Source organism: Apostichopus japonicus, chromosome 9 (assembly GCF_037975245.1).
Source record: "Apostichopus japonicus isolate 1M-3 chromosome 9, ASM3797524v1, whole genome shotgun sequence".
NCBI classification, from domain to species: domain Eukaryota; kingdom Metazoa; phylum Echinodermata; class Holothuroidea; order Aspidochirotida; family Stichopodidae; genus Apostichopus; species Apostichopus japonicus.
In genome coordinates, this window is record NC_092569.1 from 26,324,989 (window position 1) to 26,347,273 (window position 22,285).

The following is a 22,285-nucleotide window of genomic DNA, read 5'->3' on the forward strand; positions in this document are numbered from 1 at the left end:
CAAACTTTGTTATCTCTACACAAGGGAAAGTAAACGTTGCAAATTATTGTTGTTAAACAACTTACTTCGTGTTCATTGAGCACTGAAAATGCAAGAATGTTTGCAGACAATCGGTACGGACTACTAGCCAATCAAATCACGGGAATCTTGGTAAAGCATCATTATCTATTTTTAGCACGAAAATCTCTGTAATGAAGTTTTGGTAACCCTGTACCTTGCAGTTGATTGTTATGATATATTTATTTTCAAACAAATCCACTGATTTGTAGGAGTAGGAGAACTTTTGGGTCTTGACTGAAGAAGTTGTGGTTTTTGAAAAGAAATAATGAAAGATGTCGTTCAAAAATGTATTTTGTTATGTTTTCCGTTAACCTAGTAGTGAGTGTGTACTTCGTGTTTCTTTCTCAAAACAAGAGCATCAATGATGCAGTATCTCAATACTGGAAGTTCTAATTTCGATTCCTAGTTTCATATCTTTGCTCTGTCTCTACAATTATCAATATCAATATATATAATATTTTTGGTCATATAGTTTGACGTCAATCACAACAGTCAAATAATAAGAGGCGAACAACTCGACCATATTCTTGATGCCCACCTTGAGAAAGCTAGGCCTATCGACCTACTGTACGTTACTGTAGACTGTAGTGGTGACTACCATCAAAACTGTGTACACTTCCAAGTATCAAAACAACCCACGTTTTTCCTTCTCAATAATTTTGACATGAAGATTTCGTGGATTTATGACTTGGAAAAAATAATGTACAAGTAGATTACAAGTTTTTAATTGAAAGTGATTGGTGGCCTCCTCCTCTCCTTATAGCCACCCCAGTTCCTCTCCATTTTAGTATTTTCTTTTAATTCTTTGAATATTTGATGTCAAACATCACAGGTTCAAAAGAAAGCTAAACATACTTCTTATAACCTTATAGTTATACATCTTATATCCTTATAAATAAAACATAACCTTATTTAATTTTTATAGACTTATAAAAGTTGTGATGCTATGGCTGGCTCCTCTTTTATACATACTCCAGTGAAAATAAAATGTGATAGATTATAATTTTTGTTCTTAATTCTTTCTTCTTTTTTTTTTGGGGGGGGGGGGTTAAAGAAATATACCAAACAAGCTGTTAATTCATAATGATGCTTCATTCTAGAAATGCACAATATACACTCGATTCCAAATTAATAGTTGTTGTTTATACCATTCACATTATGTTAAATTTATGGAGTCACAGTTAAAATATAAGTTGGAAACTTAAGTTAAAATTAAAACACACTGTAAGGCAATCGAACAAACTTACTGCACCCTGCCCCAAAACTGCCTGAACACCACCAGTACAATGCTAATGTGGCCATTACTAAATGAAAGTCTAATATAGGATGCACTACTGTAGGCCTCTTAGAGCCTAAACTTGTAAACACAACAATGTGTATACGTAATTATACAAAAATACCTGATGGGCAATCAAACAAACTTATCATGACTCTTGCTCTGAAAAACTACCTGAACAACAGTACAATCCTTAAATTGATATTACTAAAACCATGGAGCTATAAACAGACGAAGTCCTAATATAAATTAAATGTAGTACGACAATGTGTATGAAATTAGTGTGCAATACACTACCAGTACCAGCAGCATATCTCACAACAGTATAGAAATTGGTCGCGAGGGTGGCCAATTTCGTATATCTAACATGTAGCTGCCATGAGTCCTAACCAATCTGCTACAAACCAGAATTGGAGGCGGGGCTTGAGTCATTGCCAATCTGCTACAAACCAGACTTGGAGGCGGGGCTTGAGTCATTGCCAATCTGCTACAAACCAAACTTGGAGGCGGGGCTTAATTATCAAAAACAAGGAAACAAACAAGTTTTGTAGCGTGTGCAAAAAAGCCATGGTTCAACGGTTTTTCAGAGGGATTTGGCCAAATTTGGACATAAATCGGTGAAAAAGTCATGGAATGAGATACAATTCTGGAATAAAAAATAGTAACTTTTGTTGGCCTATATGATATATGCTTGCTCTGGAAATTTCAGAGAAAAAGAACTTTGTATGAAGACGCTGAAAAATATTTAAGAGAAGAGAGAGTCCCACTTACTGTTACAATATCTCTATACATGTAATGTATTGAGATAAAAAAAAATGTGGTGGATGGGCGGGGTCTTTGCCCGTAGGGGTAAACCTGAACTCTGATTGGCCTTTGTTGACAAACGGACGGAACAGAAAATACCATGAATCTTGGTCTGAGTGGTCCATGTCAATGTGAGGGCATGCTACGTATATTATTTATGAGATGAAGGTGGAGTTTGGAATGAGTTTCCTCTTATGTGAAATGTCGTTTTACGTTTTTGGTTTCACGCTTGTTTCCGTGTCTTTTTCCGTTATTTTCACCGAACATTAACCAGCCTTTTCGATAGTTCTTGGTTGTCCGCCGGGCAACCAGTACTTCACGATTTGACAAGTTTTGGTTGTCCGGCAAGTAATTTGGTCGTCTCGGACGACCGCTAAATTTACACACTGATAATATATCGCACATACTCCATCCACCTCCGTCAGTCATATTATACATATACAATATATGGTCTATACTATAGGATGTCATACTAGACTTACCGTCCATCCTCCTCCGTCAGTCATATTATACATATACAATATATGGTCTATACTATAGGATGTCATACTAGACTTACCGTCCATCCTCCTCCGTCAGTCATATTATACATATACAATATATGGTCTATACTATAGGATGTCATACTAGACTTACCGTCCATCCTCCTCCGTCAGTCATATTATACATATACAATATATGGTCTATACTATAGGATGTCATACTAGACTTACCGTCCATCCTCCTCCGTCAGTCATATTATACATATACAATATATCGTCTATACTATAGGATGTCATACTAGACTTACCGTCCATCCTCCTCCGTCAGTCATATTATACATATACAATATATGGTCTATACTATAGGATGTCATACTAGACTTACCGTCCATCCTCCTCCGTCAGTCATATTATACATATACAATATATCGTCTATACTATAGGATGTCATACTAGACTTACCGTCCATCCTCCTCCGTCAGTCATATTATACATATACAATATATGGTCTATACTATAGGATGTCATACTAGACTTACCGTCCATCCTCCTCCGTCAGTCATATTATACATATACACTATATGGTCTATACTATAGGATGTCATACTAGACTTACCGTCCATCCTCCTCCGTCAGTCATATTATACATATACAATATATGGTCTATACTATAGGATGTCATACTAGACTTACCGTCCATCCTCCTCCGTCAGTCATATTATACATATACAATATATGGTCTATACTATAGGATGTCATACTAGACTTACCGTCCATCCTCCTCCGTCAGTCATATTATACATATACAATATATGGTCTATACTATAGGATGTCATACTAGACTTACCGTCCATCCTCCTCCGTCAGTCATATTATACATATACAATATATCGTCTGTACTATAGGATGTCATACTAGACTAACCGTCCATCCACCTCCGTCAGTCATGTTATACATATACAATATATGGTCTATACTATAGGATGTCATACTAGACTAACCGTCCATCCACCTCCGTCAGTCATATTATACATATACAATATATCGCACATACTATAGGATGTCATACTAGACTTACCGTCCATCCACCTCCGTCAGTCATATTATACATATACAATATATCGCACATACTATAGGATGTCATACTAGACTTACCGTCCATCCACCTCCGTCAGTCATGTTATACATATACAATATATCGTCTGCACTATAGGATGTCATACTAGACTAACCGTCCATCCACCTCCGTCAGTCATATTATACATATACAATATATTGTCTATACTATAGGATGTCATACTAGACTTACCGTCCATCCTCCTCCATCAGTCATATTATACAACATATCGTCTATACTATAGGATGTCATACTAGACTGACCGTCCATCCACCTCCGTCAGTCATGTTATACATATACAATATATGGTCTATACTATAGGATGTCATACTAGACTAACCGTCCATCCACCTCCGTCAGTCATATTATACATATACAATATATCGCACATACTATAGGATGTCATACTAGACTTACCGTCCATCCACCTCCGTCAGTCATATTATACATATACAATATATCGCACATACTATAGGATGTCATACTAGACTTACCGTCCATCCACCTCCGTCAGTCATGTTATACATATACAATATATCGTCTGCACTATAGGATGTCATACTAGACTAACCGTCCATCCACCTCCGTCAGTCATATTATACATATACAATATATTGTCTATACTATAGGATGTCATACTAGACTTACCGTCCATCCTCCTCCATCAGTCATATTATACAACATATCGTCTATACTATAGGATGTCATACTAGACTGACCGTCCATCCACCTCCGTCAGTCATATTATTCATATACAATATATCGCACATACTATAGGATGTCATACTAGACTTACCGTCCATCCACCTCCGTCAGTCATATTATACATATGTATCGCACATAATATAGGATGTCATACTAGACTCAACATCCATCCTCCTCCATCAGTCATATTATACATATACAATATATCGTCTATACTATAGGATGTCATACTAGACTAACCGTCCATCCACCTCCGTCAGTCATATTATACATATACAATATATCGTCTATACAATAGGATGTCATATTAGACTTACCGTCCATCCTCCTCCGTCAGTCATATTATACATATACAATATATGGTCTATACTATAGGATGTCATACTAGACTTACCGTCCATCCTCCTCCGTCAGTCATATTATACATATACAATATATGGTCTATACTATAGGATGTCATACTAGACTTACCGTCCATCCACCTCCGTCAGTCATATTATACATATACAATATATCGTCTATACTATAGGATGTCATACTAGACTTACCGTCCATCCTCCTCCGTCAGTCATATTATACATATACAATATATGGTCTATACTATAGGATGTCATACTAGACTTACCGTCCATCCTCCTCCGTCAGTCATATTATACATATACAATATATGGTCTATACTATAGGATGTCATACTAGACTTACCGTCCATCCTCCTCCGTCAGTCATATTATACATATACAATATATGGTCTATACTATAGGATGTCATACTAGACTTACCGTCCATCCTCCTCCGTCAGTCATATTATACATATACAATATATGGTCTATACTATAGGATGTCATACTAGACTTACCGTCCATCCTCCTCCGTCAGTCATATTATACATATACACTATATGGTCTATACTATAGGATGTCATACTAGACTTACCGTCCATCCTCCTCCGTCAGTCATATTATACATATACAATATATGGTCTATACTATAGGATGTCATACTAGACTTACCGTCCATCCTCCTCCGTCAGTCATATTATACATATACAATATATGGTCTATACTATAGGATGTCATACTAGACTTACCGTCCATCCTCCTCCGTCAGTCATATTATACATATACAATATATGGTCTATACTATAGGATGTCATACTAGACTTACCGTCCATCCTCCTCCGTCAGTCATATTATACATATACAATATATCGTCTGTACTATAGGATGTCATACTAGACTAACCGTCCATCCACCTCCGTCAGTCATGTTATACATATACAATATATGGTCTATACTATAGGATGTCATACTAGACTAACCGTCCATCCACCTCCGTCAGTCATATTATACATATACAATATATCGCACATACTATAGGATGTCATACTAGACTTACCGTCCATCCACCTCCGTCAGTCATATTATACATATACAATATATCGCACATACTATAGGATGTCATACTAGACTTACCGTCCATCCACCTCCGTCAGTCATGTTATACATATACAATATATCGTCTGCACTATAGGATGTCATACTAGACTAACCGTCCATCCACCTCCGTCAGTCATATTATACATATACAATATATTGTCTATACTATAGGATGTCATACTAGACTTACCGTCCATCCTCCTCCATCAGTCATATTATACAACATATCGTCTATACTATAGGATGTCATACTAGACTGACCGTCCATCCACCTCCGTCAGTCATATTATTCATATACAATATATCGCACATACTATAGGATGTCATACTAGACTTACCGTCCATCCACCTCCGTCAGTCATATTATACATATATATCGCACATAATATAGGATGTCATACTAGACTCAACATCCATCCTCCTCCATCAGTCATATTATACATATACAATATATCGTCTATACTATAGGATGTCATACTAGACTAACCGTCCATCCACCTCCGTCAGTCATATTATACATATACAATATATCGTCTATACAATAGGATGTCATATTAGACTTACCGTCCATCCTCCTCCGTCAGTCATATTATACATATACAATATATCGTCTATACAATAGGATGTCATATTAGACTCAACATCCATCCTCCTCCGTCAGTCATATTATACATATACAATATATCGTCTATACAATAGGATGTCATACTAGACTCAACATCGATCCTCCTCCGTCAGTCATATTATACATATACAATATATCGTCTATACAATAGGATGTCATACTAGACTCAACATCCATCCTCCTCCATCAGTCATATTATACATATACAATATATCGTCTATACTATAGGATGTCATACTAGACTTACCGTCCATCCTCCTCCATCAGTCATATTATACAACATATCGTCTATACTATAGGATGTCATACTAGACTGACCGTCCATCCACCTCCGTCAGTCATATTATTCATATACAATATATCGCACATACTATAGGATGTCATACTAGACTTACCGTCCATCCACCTCCGTCAGTCATATTATACATATATATCGCACATACTATAGGATGTCATACTAGACTCAACATCCATCCTCCTCCATCAGTCATATTATACATATACAATATATCGCACATACTATAGGATGTCATACTAGACTTACCGTCCATCCACCTCCGTCAGTCATATTATACATATATATCGCACATACTATAGGATGTCATACTAGACTTACCGTCCATCCACCTCCGTCAGTCATATTATACATATATATCGCACATACTATAGGATGTCATACTAGACTTACCGTCCATCCACCTCCATCAGTCATATTATACATATACAATATATCGTCTATACTATAGGATGTCTTACTAGACTTACCGTTCATCCTTCTCCGTCAGTCATATTATACATATACAATATATTGTCTATACTATAGGATGTCATACTAGACATACCGTCCATCCTCCTCCGTCCGTCATATTATACATATAAAATACATCGTCTATACTATAGGATGTCATTCTAGACTTACCGTCCATCCTCCTCCGTCAGTCATGTTACAGAAGACATCAAATGAATCCCCAGTCCAGTTAGTTGGTTTGATTGTGTAGATGCCATCGATTGTATTACCAGCATTGAAGACATCCAAGCAGTCTTTTATCTAATAATAACATAACAAGTTACCTAATAGCAAGCAAGCAATCCATGAAGTGACATATCTTATCTTATTATGGAAAATATATGACCTTTGACAGCAGTACACGATCATTCAGCTTTTTCTTTATACTTTTATTGGAGTATTAAAATAGCTAACAAAGACCTACAGAACAATATGCTGAACGAGGAAGAAACATCAACGTCACATGGAAAGGTGGTTCCTCATCCTATATACACTCCATGCACAGACATTTTGTTTGGGAGTAATTCAGGCAATCTGGAAACATTGATGCCTTGATACTTTGTGTCATAGGCGTAGGAGGTCGGGGGGCTGCAGCCCCCCAACCAAACAGTTTGGTGAAAATTCGGGCAATATGCTGAGAATTTTTCGGGCAACTAATGAAAGAAGAATTTTTTTTTGTGTTTTTCAATTTTTTGGGTGAAAATTCGGGCAATATGCTAAGAATTTTTCAGGCCCCTACTGAAAGAATAATAATTTGCAATGTGTTTTTCATTTTTTTTGGGGGGGGGGGGTGAAAATTCGGGCAATATGCTGAGAATTTTTCAGGCACCTACTGAAAGAAGAATAATTTGCAATGCGTTTTTCATTTTTTTTTGTGGTGAAAATTCGGGCAATATGCTGAGAATTTTTCGGGCACCTACTGAAAGAAGAATAATTTGCAATGTGTTTTTCATTTTTTTTGTGGTGAAAATTCGGGCAATATGCTGAGAATTTTTCGGGCACCTACTGAAAAAAAGAATAACTTGTAATGTGTTTTTCAATGGTTAAACTGATATTATTATTATCGTTATTATTGTAACGACTTGCTCAATAATTATAACCAATATGGAAGGGTAATAACACGGGAAATATAACCAAAATTTTTCCTGCGCCCCGCGCGCGTTCAACATCTTAATTTGCATGTCATATAGGCGTTCATTCCTTTATACAGTATTCCAGGAATTGGTTCTTTTCTAGTGCTCTTGAGCATGTTTTATATCATGATAACAGCACTTTAATATTTGGTATTTATTTATATATTCATCACTTATCAGCATGTGATGTAATAACCGATAAATGCCTATATGATAGCACATTAAGATGTTGAACGCGGGCGAAGCGCGCAAAAAATGTTGGTTGTATTTTCCGGGCTAGTCGTTACAGCCCCCCAAAATCAGATTAGGCTCCTACGCCTATGCTTTGTGTCAAATTCATTGCAAATCTCTGACGATTCTAATTAAGCTATTACAAACCGAATGTTCTAATTGGTCCTACTGATAGTGTTGATGTTTCCAAGATTCATGGAATGTACTTTAAATGTCAATCACAACATCAAGCCTTCTCTCCTACAAAGAGTGACATCATAACCGAATAGTTTCATGGGTATCTTTACAATTTGGATGACAAAGGGGGAAAAATATCACAATTTCAGTATTTTTTTTCTATTTATTTACAGTATTCCAAGCTTATTTCTTTTCTTTTTCTGTGATATCTCTGTAGTCAACACTGTATGTGATAATTATAGACAACATACAATATTGTACAACAAAGTAATATCATAATTGCTCAGATCATCATCAGATTTTTTAATCTAAAATCTTACTCCCCAAACACAATATTCTCTTACTTCGAAACTGTATGTAATTAAGTATGTAATTCTCACCACGATAGAAGGATCATCACCAGTAGTGGTTTGCATTGGGGTGGTCTCCACTGATTTGCTGGCTATCGTTAAAACAAGAAAACCCAAAACAAATATCTCGTTTTGCTGACTCTTTACATCAGGTACGATAATACAATCATGCTGCACTATCTAAGTGTGCTCAAATTCGAAGTACTTCAGACAGATCCTTTTAGAGATCAGTTCTGATAAATACATACATCCATGTCAAGAGTAGGGCAACAGTAATATTGCTTGTCCATGCATACCAAAAGCTTACATGTATGTACGTCTCATGGCTTGTCTACCGTGCCAGCGTATTGACAAATTCTACCAACAATTCCAAGTATTATGGTATAATACGGTAAACTAAGGATGGTTAGGGCATTAACTGTTCTTTGATAGGATAGCTTTGATGAAGCCCTCGCTGATTTTGCTATCCTGCAGCTATGTGATTTTCATTGATGGTTTGACCACATTCCCCCAGAAATAGAGAGAATTATACTTGAAAAGGTCGGGAGAATCTAACTGCTCGAAACAAGGAAAAAGTTCTCTTACTTACGGCATGTGTTGAAGTTTACGGTGTGGTTCCCCTGAACAGGTGCAATAACCCACTAAAGTGTCTGAAGATACAAAACTGATGTTTACTCGATCACATGGCAATTTTGGCGGTTTCGGCTTTGTAGATTATAATTGGGATTGAAAAAGTGGTTACAATTTGACTAACGAGGACAGCGACTACAGTGTCTATCACTGCAACTACATATTTATAACACAGTAGCTAGGCGACATAAGGGAACACAGGGAGTTAATTACCGTACACCAACAAAACAAGAGGGCAATCTACTGTCTTTGCGTGAAGTTAGGGTGGTATGGTGATTACAGGGAACCAATGCATAGCTCTCTGTATCTATAATATTATAGGTCCAACAATACAGGCTAACTATATAGTTTACAATTTGGCAATGGTCGCAAAGAAAGAAGCTCAAGTACACTTGTAAGCATGAATCCTTCCTTCTTCCCTTGCATACCTAACATCTACATTTACTGTACCTTCCCTGACAGTCGAGCCAGATGCATCACCACTAGTAGTTTGCATTGGTATGGTGTCCACAGGTTTGCTTGCGAACAAATTGGTAGCTATCAGTTGGTGAAAATAAATGTGAAAGGAAATAAAATACTGATTAAGAGCTTTCAAAACTGTTATTGGAAAGGTTTGAAAGAGAAGGTTTGTGGGGATAATGACATGAAAGTTTATCTACATACCAGTACAGCTGTCTAGACATTGAACAGTTTTAACCAATGCAAAGTTATAAATGGAGAAATTAGTTTGAATGACACAAGTGACCTAACTTAACGAGGACGTCTTCACTCATCATTACATGATGTAGTTCAAATGTGCAGGGGTCAGTTGAAAGACAATATGATTCTTAACCACTATTGAAAATTGGTTCATAACAGCTGAGTTGGGTCAAGTCATGTACGTCAGTCAGTCGGGTCACGTCGGTCAGTGTGGTCATTGTCGGTCAGTCAGGTCACTTCAGTTAGTCGGGGCAGAGAGCAGCTAGCTTAACTCTTTGGTGGGGCTTATTCGCAGGGCAGCCCTGAGAATAGCCAGACACATACACTTTATCCGCAGGGCAGCCCTGCGAATAGCCAGACACATACACCTTATTCGCAGGGCAGCCCTGCGAATAGCTGGACATAAACATCTTATTCGCAGGGCAGCCCTGCGAATAGCCATACACGTACACCTTATTCGCAGGGCAGCCCTGTTAATAGCTGGACACAAACATCTTATTTGCAGGGCAGCCCTGCGAATAGCCGGACACAGACACCTTATTCACAGGGCAGCCTTAGGCTGGGTTAATGGGCTCAGTAACTTCGGGGCTATTCGAGTTTGCTTTTGAGCACCAGCTGGCTTTTTGAGAGTCTTAATTGGGAGGTCCTATATTTTGGGGAATTTATTAGCCTTTGGGATTCCTATCTTAATGCTGTTAGGATTGGTTTTGGGAGCCTAGGGCCTTAAGATTGAACCAGTCTAGCATCAGTACCGCCAACAGAAAAAATGTCATCCCTCATTTTCACCTTTGTTTTGCAGAGTGACTGCTCATTTGCATGTAAAGGTGTGGGAGGGGGGGGGGGGGAGAGTGTCACACCCTTGACCATATTGGCTTTCAGGCAATGTCGGCTTTTGGGGAATCCCAAGATTAGCTCCCTTAAAATAAGCTTTTAAAATTGAACTGCTGGGGTTCCAAAAATTAACTTATGAAGTGGCTAAGACTACAGTACGTATTTGGGCCCAAAAGGTTGGCTTTTTCAAGGCCCCTAAACTGACTGGTATCAATAGCAAAACCGGCCTTCCAAGCCCCTCAAATAAGGATTAAGTAGCTACAGTACCTATATTTGACGTTATGGGGTCATAAAGATTGGCATAATTGAGGACCCCAAAATTGACTTTTCAGAAGCCCTTTTTGCATCTCATAAATCTGATAACTTGCAAAAGATTCAATCTCATGATTTGGGGCCAACTGTTCTATCCTTTAATAGCCTTAATCACTGCCTACACCTAACGTTAGACTAACAAGACTAGGCAGTGGCTAACCGTTGGTCAGTCCATTTAGCCTAGCCTAACAGTAACGCTTATGACATGTATTTTAGGCCATATATAGCCTACCTACGTTAGAACTTACGTACAGACTTAGGCCTGGGGCCTAGGCCCCTAGGGCTGAATCGTAAATTTAGCGTGCAATGCAATTAAGTTCTTCTTATGTCAGTTGTTTCAAAAACCATATTTTTCTAATAATTCATGACATTTAAAATGTAGCATCTGTAACATGTAAAATGTAGAATCTGATTTTGTAAGTCTGGAACTGAAAGACATGAAAGAACTTTGGGTTTGCGCGCCGAGGTCAAATGAGTGACGTCACATCAAAAATGATGTCATTGAAAGCCAATAATATGCCTATTTCCAAAATCGTCACAGCCCTGCGAATAAGGTGTCTGTGTACGTTATTCGCCGGGCTGCCCTGCGAATAACCACTTCGTAACTCTTTATAGACAATTTTCCTGTCATATCATTGTCCCTTGGGGAAACTATTTACACATTGTAATTACTTAAAATCTGTTCATTTTTGTCAATAGGGACCCAAGTATTGACAGATAGGTATTGAAATGAGGTTTTAATTTTTATAATTTTTTCTTTAAAATTAAGCTAATTAGATATGTAAATATGCAAATGAGGTTATGATACAAACACTGTACTTTTTTGCCCATTTGAAATTATTTTGATGAAATCTTCTGGACTTTTGATAGTTTGATGAGTTCAAGACATGTTATTTTATAAGTAAAATATAATTTGATGTTTGAATGTGAGGAATATGACTGATTTTTCCCCCTCTACTTGACCTGTATGTATTATGTAATACAATGTTAATCAAGCGTAACGGCAAGTCATATATACCTATTGCGCTACGACAGTACATGCGTACACAATACATAGTACATACAGTGTGCAACTGTGCGGCTTACCATATCAGGATTTCATCGTCAGAATCTTCTTCCTCCAACGGCTGGATGGTCAAATTGCCCATAAAAAGAAAGTCTAACGCCTCTTAGAAGTATTTAGCCATGATAATATGTGCTAAATAGATACCGTTTCAATTACGTGATTGCATTGACCCTAACTACACGAAGCATATCAACTGTGGTTGACCGAAATTCTATACCGTAGAACTAGAAATGCTCGAGTTGAATTGCTAGGGATTACTCACAAAGTGGAGGCGCTATTGCTAAATCGTTTCTATGTAGACAGGCGTTTCAGTGTGGCGCTTCTGGAGAGCTAAAAATCTACTCTGTAGGGTGAGGCATTCTGGAAAAATGTCATTTTTGACATATTTCCCCCAAATATAGAGCCATCTCTCTACATATGCCTGTGAGGCTCCTGATTTGATTCCTTGTATGTATTAGCTAGTTGTATGAGATAGGGTCAGTTGACTTGAAAGTTTTCACTGTTCTCAAGATTTTTTGAATGTAAACAAATCTTTGAAGACAAAAAAAAAAAAAGGTCCATGTGACCCCCTCGGAAAAATGTTGTTTATTGATGTAGGCTGTCTTATGTGCAAAATAAAGCTATAGGAAGCTCCCTAGTGTATTCCTATCTCGAGTAATGATTTTCTAAACACATGGGGGTTTCAGTGCTCGAATTTGTACAGACATGGCTTTAGGTACAGAATTAATGTTGATATGTTGTAGACTATTTAAACATGTATATATTTCTATCAGTCAAGGTTGTACCCAGCAAACACAAAGCTTTATCATAACATTTTTAAAAGAGCCTCTAAAATATGTTTTTATAACGTTTAATGTGGTGTTATAAAAAACGTCAACATAACGTGTTTATGAGATATTAATGTTATATTAATGTTTTAACGAAAAATTGTTTGGAAATAATAGCCTGAAAACGTTTTTGTGACATATTTATTACACCACAAATAACGTTATCAAAACAAAAGACGAAACGTTTTAAAAACGTTTTTGTGTTTGCTGGGATAATTCAATTGCACAGTGGTAATCATCTGAGTGTCATTAATTTAAGTGGCTGGACTATGTAGTCTAATATGCAGAGACCATTGTTAAGTCAGCTCATGTTGAAATGCAATACAAAAACATGATAAAACACATGTACAATGTTGTGGCCTCTAATAATACGTAGTGAAACTTACAAGGAGTTAGAGTTTGTCATGGCAAAAATGGTGCTTAATAAAGACAACCAAGGATGCCATGCTGTTTTAATAAGCACATTTCAGATCCAAAAAGTGTAACACAATTCAATAAAAGACACTGTGGCAATGGTTTCAAAGAAAGAAGCTCAGGTGTACTTGTAAGCATGAATCCTTCCTTCTTCCCTTGCATACCAGTTGCGTGCGCCGGTTTGTGGCTGCACCCTATGGGAAGTCCCCCGGGGGACACGTGGTTGTGGTGCACTGTGGTGCCCCAGGAGAGATTCATTGAATTGTGCACACTTTGGTGTGTGGGTGTGACAAGTTACCAATGACCAGGGGTTAATAATCAGCGCATTGAGACTTAAGTGTGTATTTGCGCTTTATAAGAACTGCGTATTATTATTATTATTATTATTATTATTATTACCTAACATCTACATTTACTGTACCTTCCCTGACAGTCGAGCCAGATGCATCACCACTAGTAATTTGCTTTGGGGTGGTCTCCACAGGTTTGCTTGAGTGCATATTGGTAGCTATCAGTAGGTCAAAATAAATGTGACAGGAAATAAAATATTGATTTAGAGCTTTAAAAACTGTTATTGAAAAGGTTTGAAAGGGCAGGTTTGTGGCCTGTTGGATAATGACATGAAAGTATATATACATACCAGTACAGACATTGAACAGTTTTGATTTATTTGATTTTCCACAGATAATAAATATATACATGTGGATGGAAGTCCTCTAAAAAGCCAATTCAGGCTTAACAAGGTAAAGGACTCCTAAGAAAGAAAGAAAGAAAGAAAGAAAGAAAGAAAGAAAGAAAGAAAGAAAGAAAGAAAGAAAGAAAGAAAGAAAGAAAGAAAGAAAGAAAGAAAGAAAGAAAGAAAGAAAGAAAGAAAGAAAGAAAGAAAGAAAGAAAGAAAGAAAGAAAGAAAGAAAGAAAGAAAGAAAGAAAGAAAGAAAGAAAGAAAGAAAGAAAGAAAGAAAGAAAGAAAGAAAGAAAGAAAGAAAGAAAGAAAGAAAGAAAGAAAGAAAAATACATATATACATAAATGAAAATATAATTAATGTCTTAATAAGGAATAATTAATAACATACGATCTAAACGATGTATCAATACTGAGAAATAACTTCTTTTTCAGCATTTTTCTAAATGTTTCTTTAGATGGTTTAGATTTTATAGTAGCAGTTACATCATTCCATGTCCTTATAGCACGATTCGTACCGAATGTTGTATTACATAAGTTGTGGTGTGCTTGACCGGCACTTCTAGTGCTGTGACTATGTATGGCGCTGTTAATAGTAAAGAAGCCATGGAAGGCTGCAGGAAGTAAGCCATTCCAAGCACTGTAAAAGAATGTGGCTACAACAATATCGCTAAATTTTAATAAGTTGAGCAATTTGAAAAGTGAGCTGGTGTGTTCACGATATTCAGAATGAGTTATATGACGAATGAGTTTCTTTTGTAGGATTTCAAGAGGGTGAAGATAAACATTATGGGTGCCAGACCAAATTATAGAGCAATATGAAAAATGGGGGGGGGGGGGAAACTAATGTCTGGTAAAGCATTCTAAGAATATGCTGAGGAAAATAGTGTTTCAACTTAGAAATGATACCAACATTTTTCGCCACAGTGTTTGCAATATATGTTTTAACCAATGCAAAGGTATAAAAGGAGAAATTAGTTTTAATGACACAAGTGACCTAACTTAACGAGGACGTCTTCACTCATCATTACATGTAGTTTAAATATACAGGGGTCAGTTGAAAGACAATATGGTTCTTTACCACTATCGAAAATTAGGTTATAACAGTGGAGTAGGGTTAGGTCATGTCGGTCAGTGGGGTCACGTCGGTCAATGGGGTCATTGTCTGTCAGTGGGGTCACTTCGATCGGTCAGTCGGGACAGTGGGTAGCTAGCTTAAAGGATGGCTTTAGGTACAGAATTAGTTTTGATATGTTGTAGACCATTTAAACATGTGTATTTCTATCAGTCAAGGTTGTAATTCTATTGCACAGTGGTAATCATCTGAGTCTCATTTATTTAAGTGGCTGGACTATGTAGTCTAACATGTAGAGACCATTGTTAAGTCAGCTGATGTTGCGATGCAATACAAAAACGTGATAAAACACATGCATGTACAATGTTGTGGCCTCTACTAATACGTAGTGTAACTTACAAGGAGTTAGAGTTTGTCATGGCAAAAATGGTGCTTAATAAAGACAACCAAGGATGCGATGCTGTTTTTATAAACACATTTCAGATCCAAAAAGTGTAACACAATTAGAAAAGCAGACACTGTGGCAATGGTTTCAAAAAAAGAGGCTCAGGTGTACTTGTAAGCATGAATCCTTCCTTCTTCCCTTGCATACCTAACGTCTACATTTACTGTACCTTCCCTGACAGTCGAGCCAGTTGTTTCACTGCTAGTAGTTTGCATTTTAGTGGTCTCCACAGGTTTGCTTGAGTACATATTGGTAGCTATCAGTAGGTCAAAATACAGGCCATAAGTTTGTCTCAAGAAGAGATGATTTTTACCATGAATTAGCAAAGTCAATACAAATTAGGCCTAGGTGTTCAGTATGTACGTATGAAAGGTACAACATAATATGATCACAAACGAGTCATATATGTGCTTAAAGTGATTCAAAAGAGAAGCAATGTTGTGGCCTCAAATGATATGAAGAATAACTTACAAGGTGTATAGATGTTTGTCAAGGCAAAAATGTGATCTAATAATATCAACCAAGGATACAATGTTGTTTATATGAAGTCAAAGAACATGTTTTGGTCCAAAAATATTAACATTTAAGCCAGCACTGAGGAAGCAATGTCATCATCAATTTAGCTTTAACTGCGTTTTCCATAGCTTTTAAAGCGTACCTATATCTTATATAGCCAACCACCTTGGAAATTGAATAGCCAGAAACATCACAGTACTAGCCAAAAACTGTTTCCTTTTACTATAACTTTTCAAGATTAAAGGTCTGTTCGAAGTCATCCTTTCACTGACCCAACAGTCTTTCGTAGTTTTTGATATTTTCCTTACATCATTACGATTTAACGTCGTCACAAAAAAAAAAACCCTTTTCATCCTGAACTAACCTTATCAGATCAACCTCCAAAGGTGTAAACAACATTTCGATAAACGCAACTAGGCAGTTGGTTTGAGGGAAACTTGTCTCCAAAGAAGCTCATGTGAGCTTGTAAAAGCCTTCAATACTCTGTTACCTACAACTTCAAAACTTCTATTTTACCTCAACTTAAACGTATATAATCACCGACATTACCTTGCTCTTCGTTTGATTCGGAAGTCCCGTATTGACGGTTCGTGCATTTAAAGTGCCCCCGAACTCGAGAATCGTCAGCTGTTTAGATGAAACAAAACCAAAACTGAAAGTGACGATGTGAGGGAGATTTTAATTTGGCCGCAAACTTCATCAGAATACTAAGAAAATTTCGCTCAAAAAACAGATGAACAAGCTGACATCCAAATGTGCGGTAGATGACATCAACACTTTCACTTTAAAAACGATCGAACCTGATCAGTTTTCCACTACACAAAATGATTCATAGTACTCAGACTTTTAAACCAACACATCAAAAGCATAGACTATGACCATATATAATTGATAAACATGACTTTTCGCTCCCAAGTTTCATGAATGAGAAATCATTCTTCCAGAGTGTCCAGGAAGATCGCTCTTTTGAGTAGTGAATTTCACTAGATGGCAAAGGGTGGCTTAATTCAAACCAAAGTAACTGTAAACAACTGATATTTTCTCTACATTCGAAGATGATGTTTGAGGATTCCCTGGACACTCGAACAGTGGCATTTCCAAAATATCTATTGTTCCATTTGACATGATATCATCATATAAAAAGTCCTGTCTGGGAGCAGTTGTCGTATTGTAAATCTGTGATGTCATTATAATGCCACTAGGATCTTAAATCTGTGAAGTTTATAAAATACCAATACCTAGGGTACATTCACATTATGGATGCATCCAATTGTGAAGTATGAAATTAGAGTTAAATTTAAAGGAAAACAAAACATTATTTATCAGTGTGCAACAATGACGTCACACCTCCATGCTCCAAGTTAACTTTGGTACGAAAGGTGGCAACTTCAACTGTCAATATCTCAAAAACGGTACAGAGGAATTTAATGCAAATTTCACCAGAATGCTTAGATTATGTTCCTCTTTAACTTAATCTACATGATATTTCCCAAGAGGGATGATATTTTCTTGGCCGTCTGGGGGTATTTTTTCATGACTTTGACAGTATCTCTATCACATATGACATACATATTTATCATGATGATTGAGTTTGTGTCTACTTTTGTAAACTGTGCTGATTTTATGCATATTATTTGTCCTGTGAAATTGGACACTGAAACTTTGTATTTTGTAATGAAGTTTATATGCTTGAATACTTTACAAAGGTACCGTAGCATCAGAAGAACCACGTACATTGTAGATTCCAAAATTGTGAGGTGCCTTTGTATATAAATGGTACGCGTTTGTGTGACAAACTAGTCAGACAAATTTATTGAGTTGTTCATACATGCCAGTTAAGTATAACACATGGTGAAAGAACACACTAAATACAAACAGGTCAGTTTCTATGATGTATGCATTTACTGCAATATGGTGACATTTTTTTTGATTGAATTCAACATTAATTTGTGACATTGGCTACAATTTGCTGACATTCCCTGAGTCACAAAAGACCATTCTCTGCTCTGGGAATGTGGACCTTTGAAAATGATGGATGGGGGGGGGGGGGGTGTGAGGGATGTGCACTCACCCATTACACTCTCTGTATATGGGCCAAACAAAAGTGATGTCCACTCAAAAATAGTAATCTGAGGTTTGTATAGCAACTGGTTGATTTGTTAACCAAATTTAAATAGATGAACTCAATATAACTACCAAAAACTGAAACTGAAATATGGCAACATTTCTCACTTTCTTACAGCCCGACTGTGCATAAATTTGATCAAAATGTACAGTCTAAAGATTTTTGTTGGTACTTTTCTTTTTTAAATCATCACACATTCATTACGAGGTTATTTTTTTGCAAAAGATTTTGCCCATTTGTAGAGATGAAGCAAATGAAAAATGGTAACAGCAAACATCCAGTTCTGAGTCCCAAAATAGTCACCCGACTCACCAGGAGCACATGGCTTGACCTCAACATGGAGCTATACACAGTGAACAATTTTCTCTAAACTCAATGCAAGGGAAACTATTACAAGTCAAGGTTACTGGGGGAACATAAAGAGAGAGAGAGACACTATGGAATGGTGCTGGCATGGTAATTGAGTAGAACATGTAAACAGAGCATATTACCTGTACATACTTGTTTTAAAGTTCAGTAATGAACCGAAAGGTCAATACATGTTCTACGTACCAATGCATGCATCCGATTGATGTTTTGATTATCGAACAAAACTATAACAAAGACTGGACACCTTGCTTTAGCTTACATTTTTCATTTGCATGTAGTCAAGTACTTTTCCCCCCAAATTATCAAGTTCAAGGTATATTGGTGATAGCATTCGTACAGTGTATGACATTATTAGAAGAAGACCAAACGCCAGGGATTTTATTTGGGATTGATTTTGAAAAGGCTTTTGATAGTAGGCCTATTTCGATTAGGTTCATTAGAAATGTACTCCGCCTTTTTAAGTTCGGTCCTCCATAATCCAGTGGTTTGATACTTTTTATAGTGATATTTATTTCCTCTGTTCTTGTAAATGGTATTTCATTTCTATTGATCGTGGTTGCAGACAAGGAGACCCTTTGTCTCCATATCTCTTTATTTTAAGTGTAGAATGATTGAGCATTCTTATTAATAATGATAATTCTATCCAGGGTATTGATATAGGAGGAAGCTGTTATAAACTAGTTCAGTATGCTGATGAATCAACCTTTTTCATGCACGGGATGAAATATCTTTTATTAATATTATGAAACAGCTCGATTATTTTGGTTCTTTGTCTGGGCTAAAAATAAAGCCTAGCAAGTCTCTTCTTGTTGGGTTGGGGAGTTGAAAGGGTCTTTGTTTCCTTTCAATAAAAAATATCATATCTGTTGGAATAAAGATGATGATTTTACACTATTGGGGATTGTGTTTATAATACTAATCTAACAAGTATGATTAATAACTATGGTAATGCACTGACTAAAGTGTTTAATGCTTTAGAGATTTGGGCTAAACGTAAATCTTACAGTGCTGGGTCGCATTACCATTGTTAAATCTTTATTATTGCCTTGTTTTAATTACTATATTATGACGCTCCCATTACCCAGTGCAGAGTACATTAAAAAAGTGCCTTCCATGTTTTTCCGTTTTGTGTGGAAAATAACCAGACCGTATAAGTCGAAGACAATTAATACAAGGATATCCCGATGGGGGATTGAAAATGGTAGTTTTTGTAAACAATGTATTGCTCTTAAGATCTTTACGTTTGGTCGTTTGTTGAAGAGCAAGAGCTCTAGTTTTGTCTGCTGTATTTTACGTAGGTACAATATAAGTATTGACTCTTTCTTTGATAATGGGGATTTTTATGTAAAGTTAGTGAGTTCAAAATCTGTTATCCTTTTTGAAAGAACCATTTTTTGAAACTACACATAATTTTATTCATGATGTTATCTCTACTATTTACAATGATACTACTATGTTAACATTGCCAATTTGGAATAGCAGTTTATTTAAAGTTGGAAATAGCCCAGTATATTACAAGCGTTGGTATGACAAGGGTATACGTTTTATTGGCGATTTGATTAGTAATGGTACTTTTTATAATTTGATAATTTTACTCAAGAGTTTAACATATCAACCAATGTTTTGGAGTATTATGAGCTCTATTTAGGAAAAAATGGAAGGGTTTATCCAATGATATAATGTTAAGGGTTATTTTTCCTAAAAATAGTTATATAAATACTCTGCATGCAAGTGGTTCTTTTTGTTCTAAAGCAGTTTACAATAGATTGCTGGAGTTTTCAGGTTATGAGCACAAATCCTATATTAAGTGGTGTCAGACTATTGATATCAGTAGAAAGGATTGGTCTTTTTATTGTTTTGTCCCTTTTCGGTGTTCGAGTGACGTTAAACTTACATGGTTTCAATATAGACTGTTGCTAGGAATATTCCAACTAACAAGTATTTGCATTTCATAAAAGTTATCACTTCTGATAATTGTAATATTTGTCAAGCATATACTGAAACCATTGAACATTTATTTTATGATCGTGCTCACTCGGCTAAGATTTGGAATAATTTACAAAATTTTACCTAGTAATGCAGGTGTGAATATAATAGTTAGAGATATCTCCATAGTGTTATTTTGGTTCAAAGTTCGCTCATGAATTAAATTAAATTATGATATTAATCAAAAGTTACATCTTCAATTGCAAATGACAAAAAATGTGATCAATACTTTCCCCAAAAACTCTCTGATATTGAAATGGACAAAGCTATAATCACTGTATACAACATATGAATGTTAGATCAATAATTGCATTGTAATCATGCTTTATTTATTGTTCCATCAACTTGTAAGCTACATTCATTGCTCTTGCTCTCTTCATCCTTGTACAACATATAAGTACCAGGTAATACAGGCTGCATATATACTGCTGGAGCAGGGATGCAGTCCTGAACATAGCTGTAGCACTAATGTCAAGAAATACTGATTTCAAGAAAAATGTGTGAGTTCGCGACCCGCGAGCATGTCACAATTTATGTCTCTCAAAATTATACGATTTTTTTTCAGCCATTTGATAGTTTTGATTGGAGATTTGCTAGTTACCAGATTGCACATACGATTCATTTGATTTAATTGCTTGGTAAATTGAATTTGGAACACATTTTGAAAAGAAACTGTTATATAGAATTGGAGGCGGCTGCGTCTTTCGGCATAAGTCAGCCCTTCACTATACAGATATGAGTTCTGCTAATTCTAGCCACCGTAGACATGTTAGTATGGAGCAACGGCAGAAAATCAACAACCTGAAGGAGAATAGCATAGAAATAATTGATTGCTCGTTTAACGCTATTGATGTGATAAATGATATCTCAAGTGACGTCGGAAGGAAGAACCTTATCGGATTTGTTAAAGTTTCTGGGTAATGAATTGTCACACTTAAAACGTGAAGGATGCTGAATTGTTACAGGAGTCTGGCCTACAAATTGCGTCGTGATGGGTGTAACTTCAAGATATATATTGACTGTAAGGTGATTCAACGTCCCTGTTTTTATTGATGATTCTGAACTAACCGACAAATTAACTGAACTTGGCTGCAAAATTCGATCCGAATGGACCCCTTTAATTCT

The 22,285-nt window shown here is 36.5% G+C and overlaps 1 protein-coding gene across 2 annotated transcripts in view; it reads right to left on the reverse strand.

Moving 5' to 3' along the window:
• Positions 1-22,285, reverse strand: part of LOC139974339 (fibrinogen-like protein A) — a 55,822-nt gene that overhangs the window by 29,714 nt on the left and 3,823 nt on the right. For both annotated transcript variants that reach the window (XM_071981390.1, XM_071981389.1), the window contains exons 2-7: positions 17,230-17,307; positions 16,334-16,420; positions 14,384-14,470; positions 10,264-10,350; positions 9,214-9,275; positions 7,425-7,553 (exon numbers count right to left, since the gene is read on the reverse strand). In XM_071981390.1, the coding sequence (XP_071837491.1) occupies positions 7,425-7,553; positions 9,214-9,275; positions 10,264-10,350; positions 14,384-14,470; positions 16,334-16,420; positions 17,230-17,307 (530 nt within the window). The remainder of the gene's footprint in view (positions 1-7,424; positions 7,554-9,213; positions 9,276-10,263; positions 10,351-14,383; positions 14,471-16,333; positions 16,421-17,229; positions 17,308-22,285) is intronic.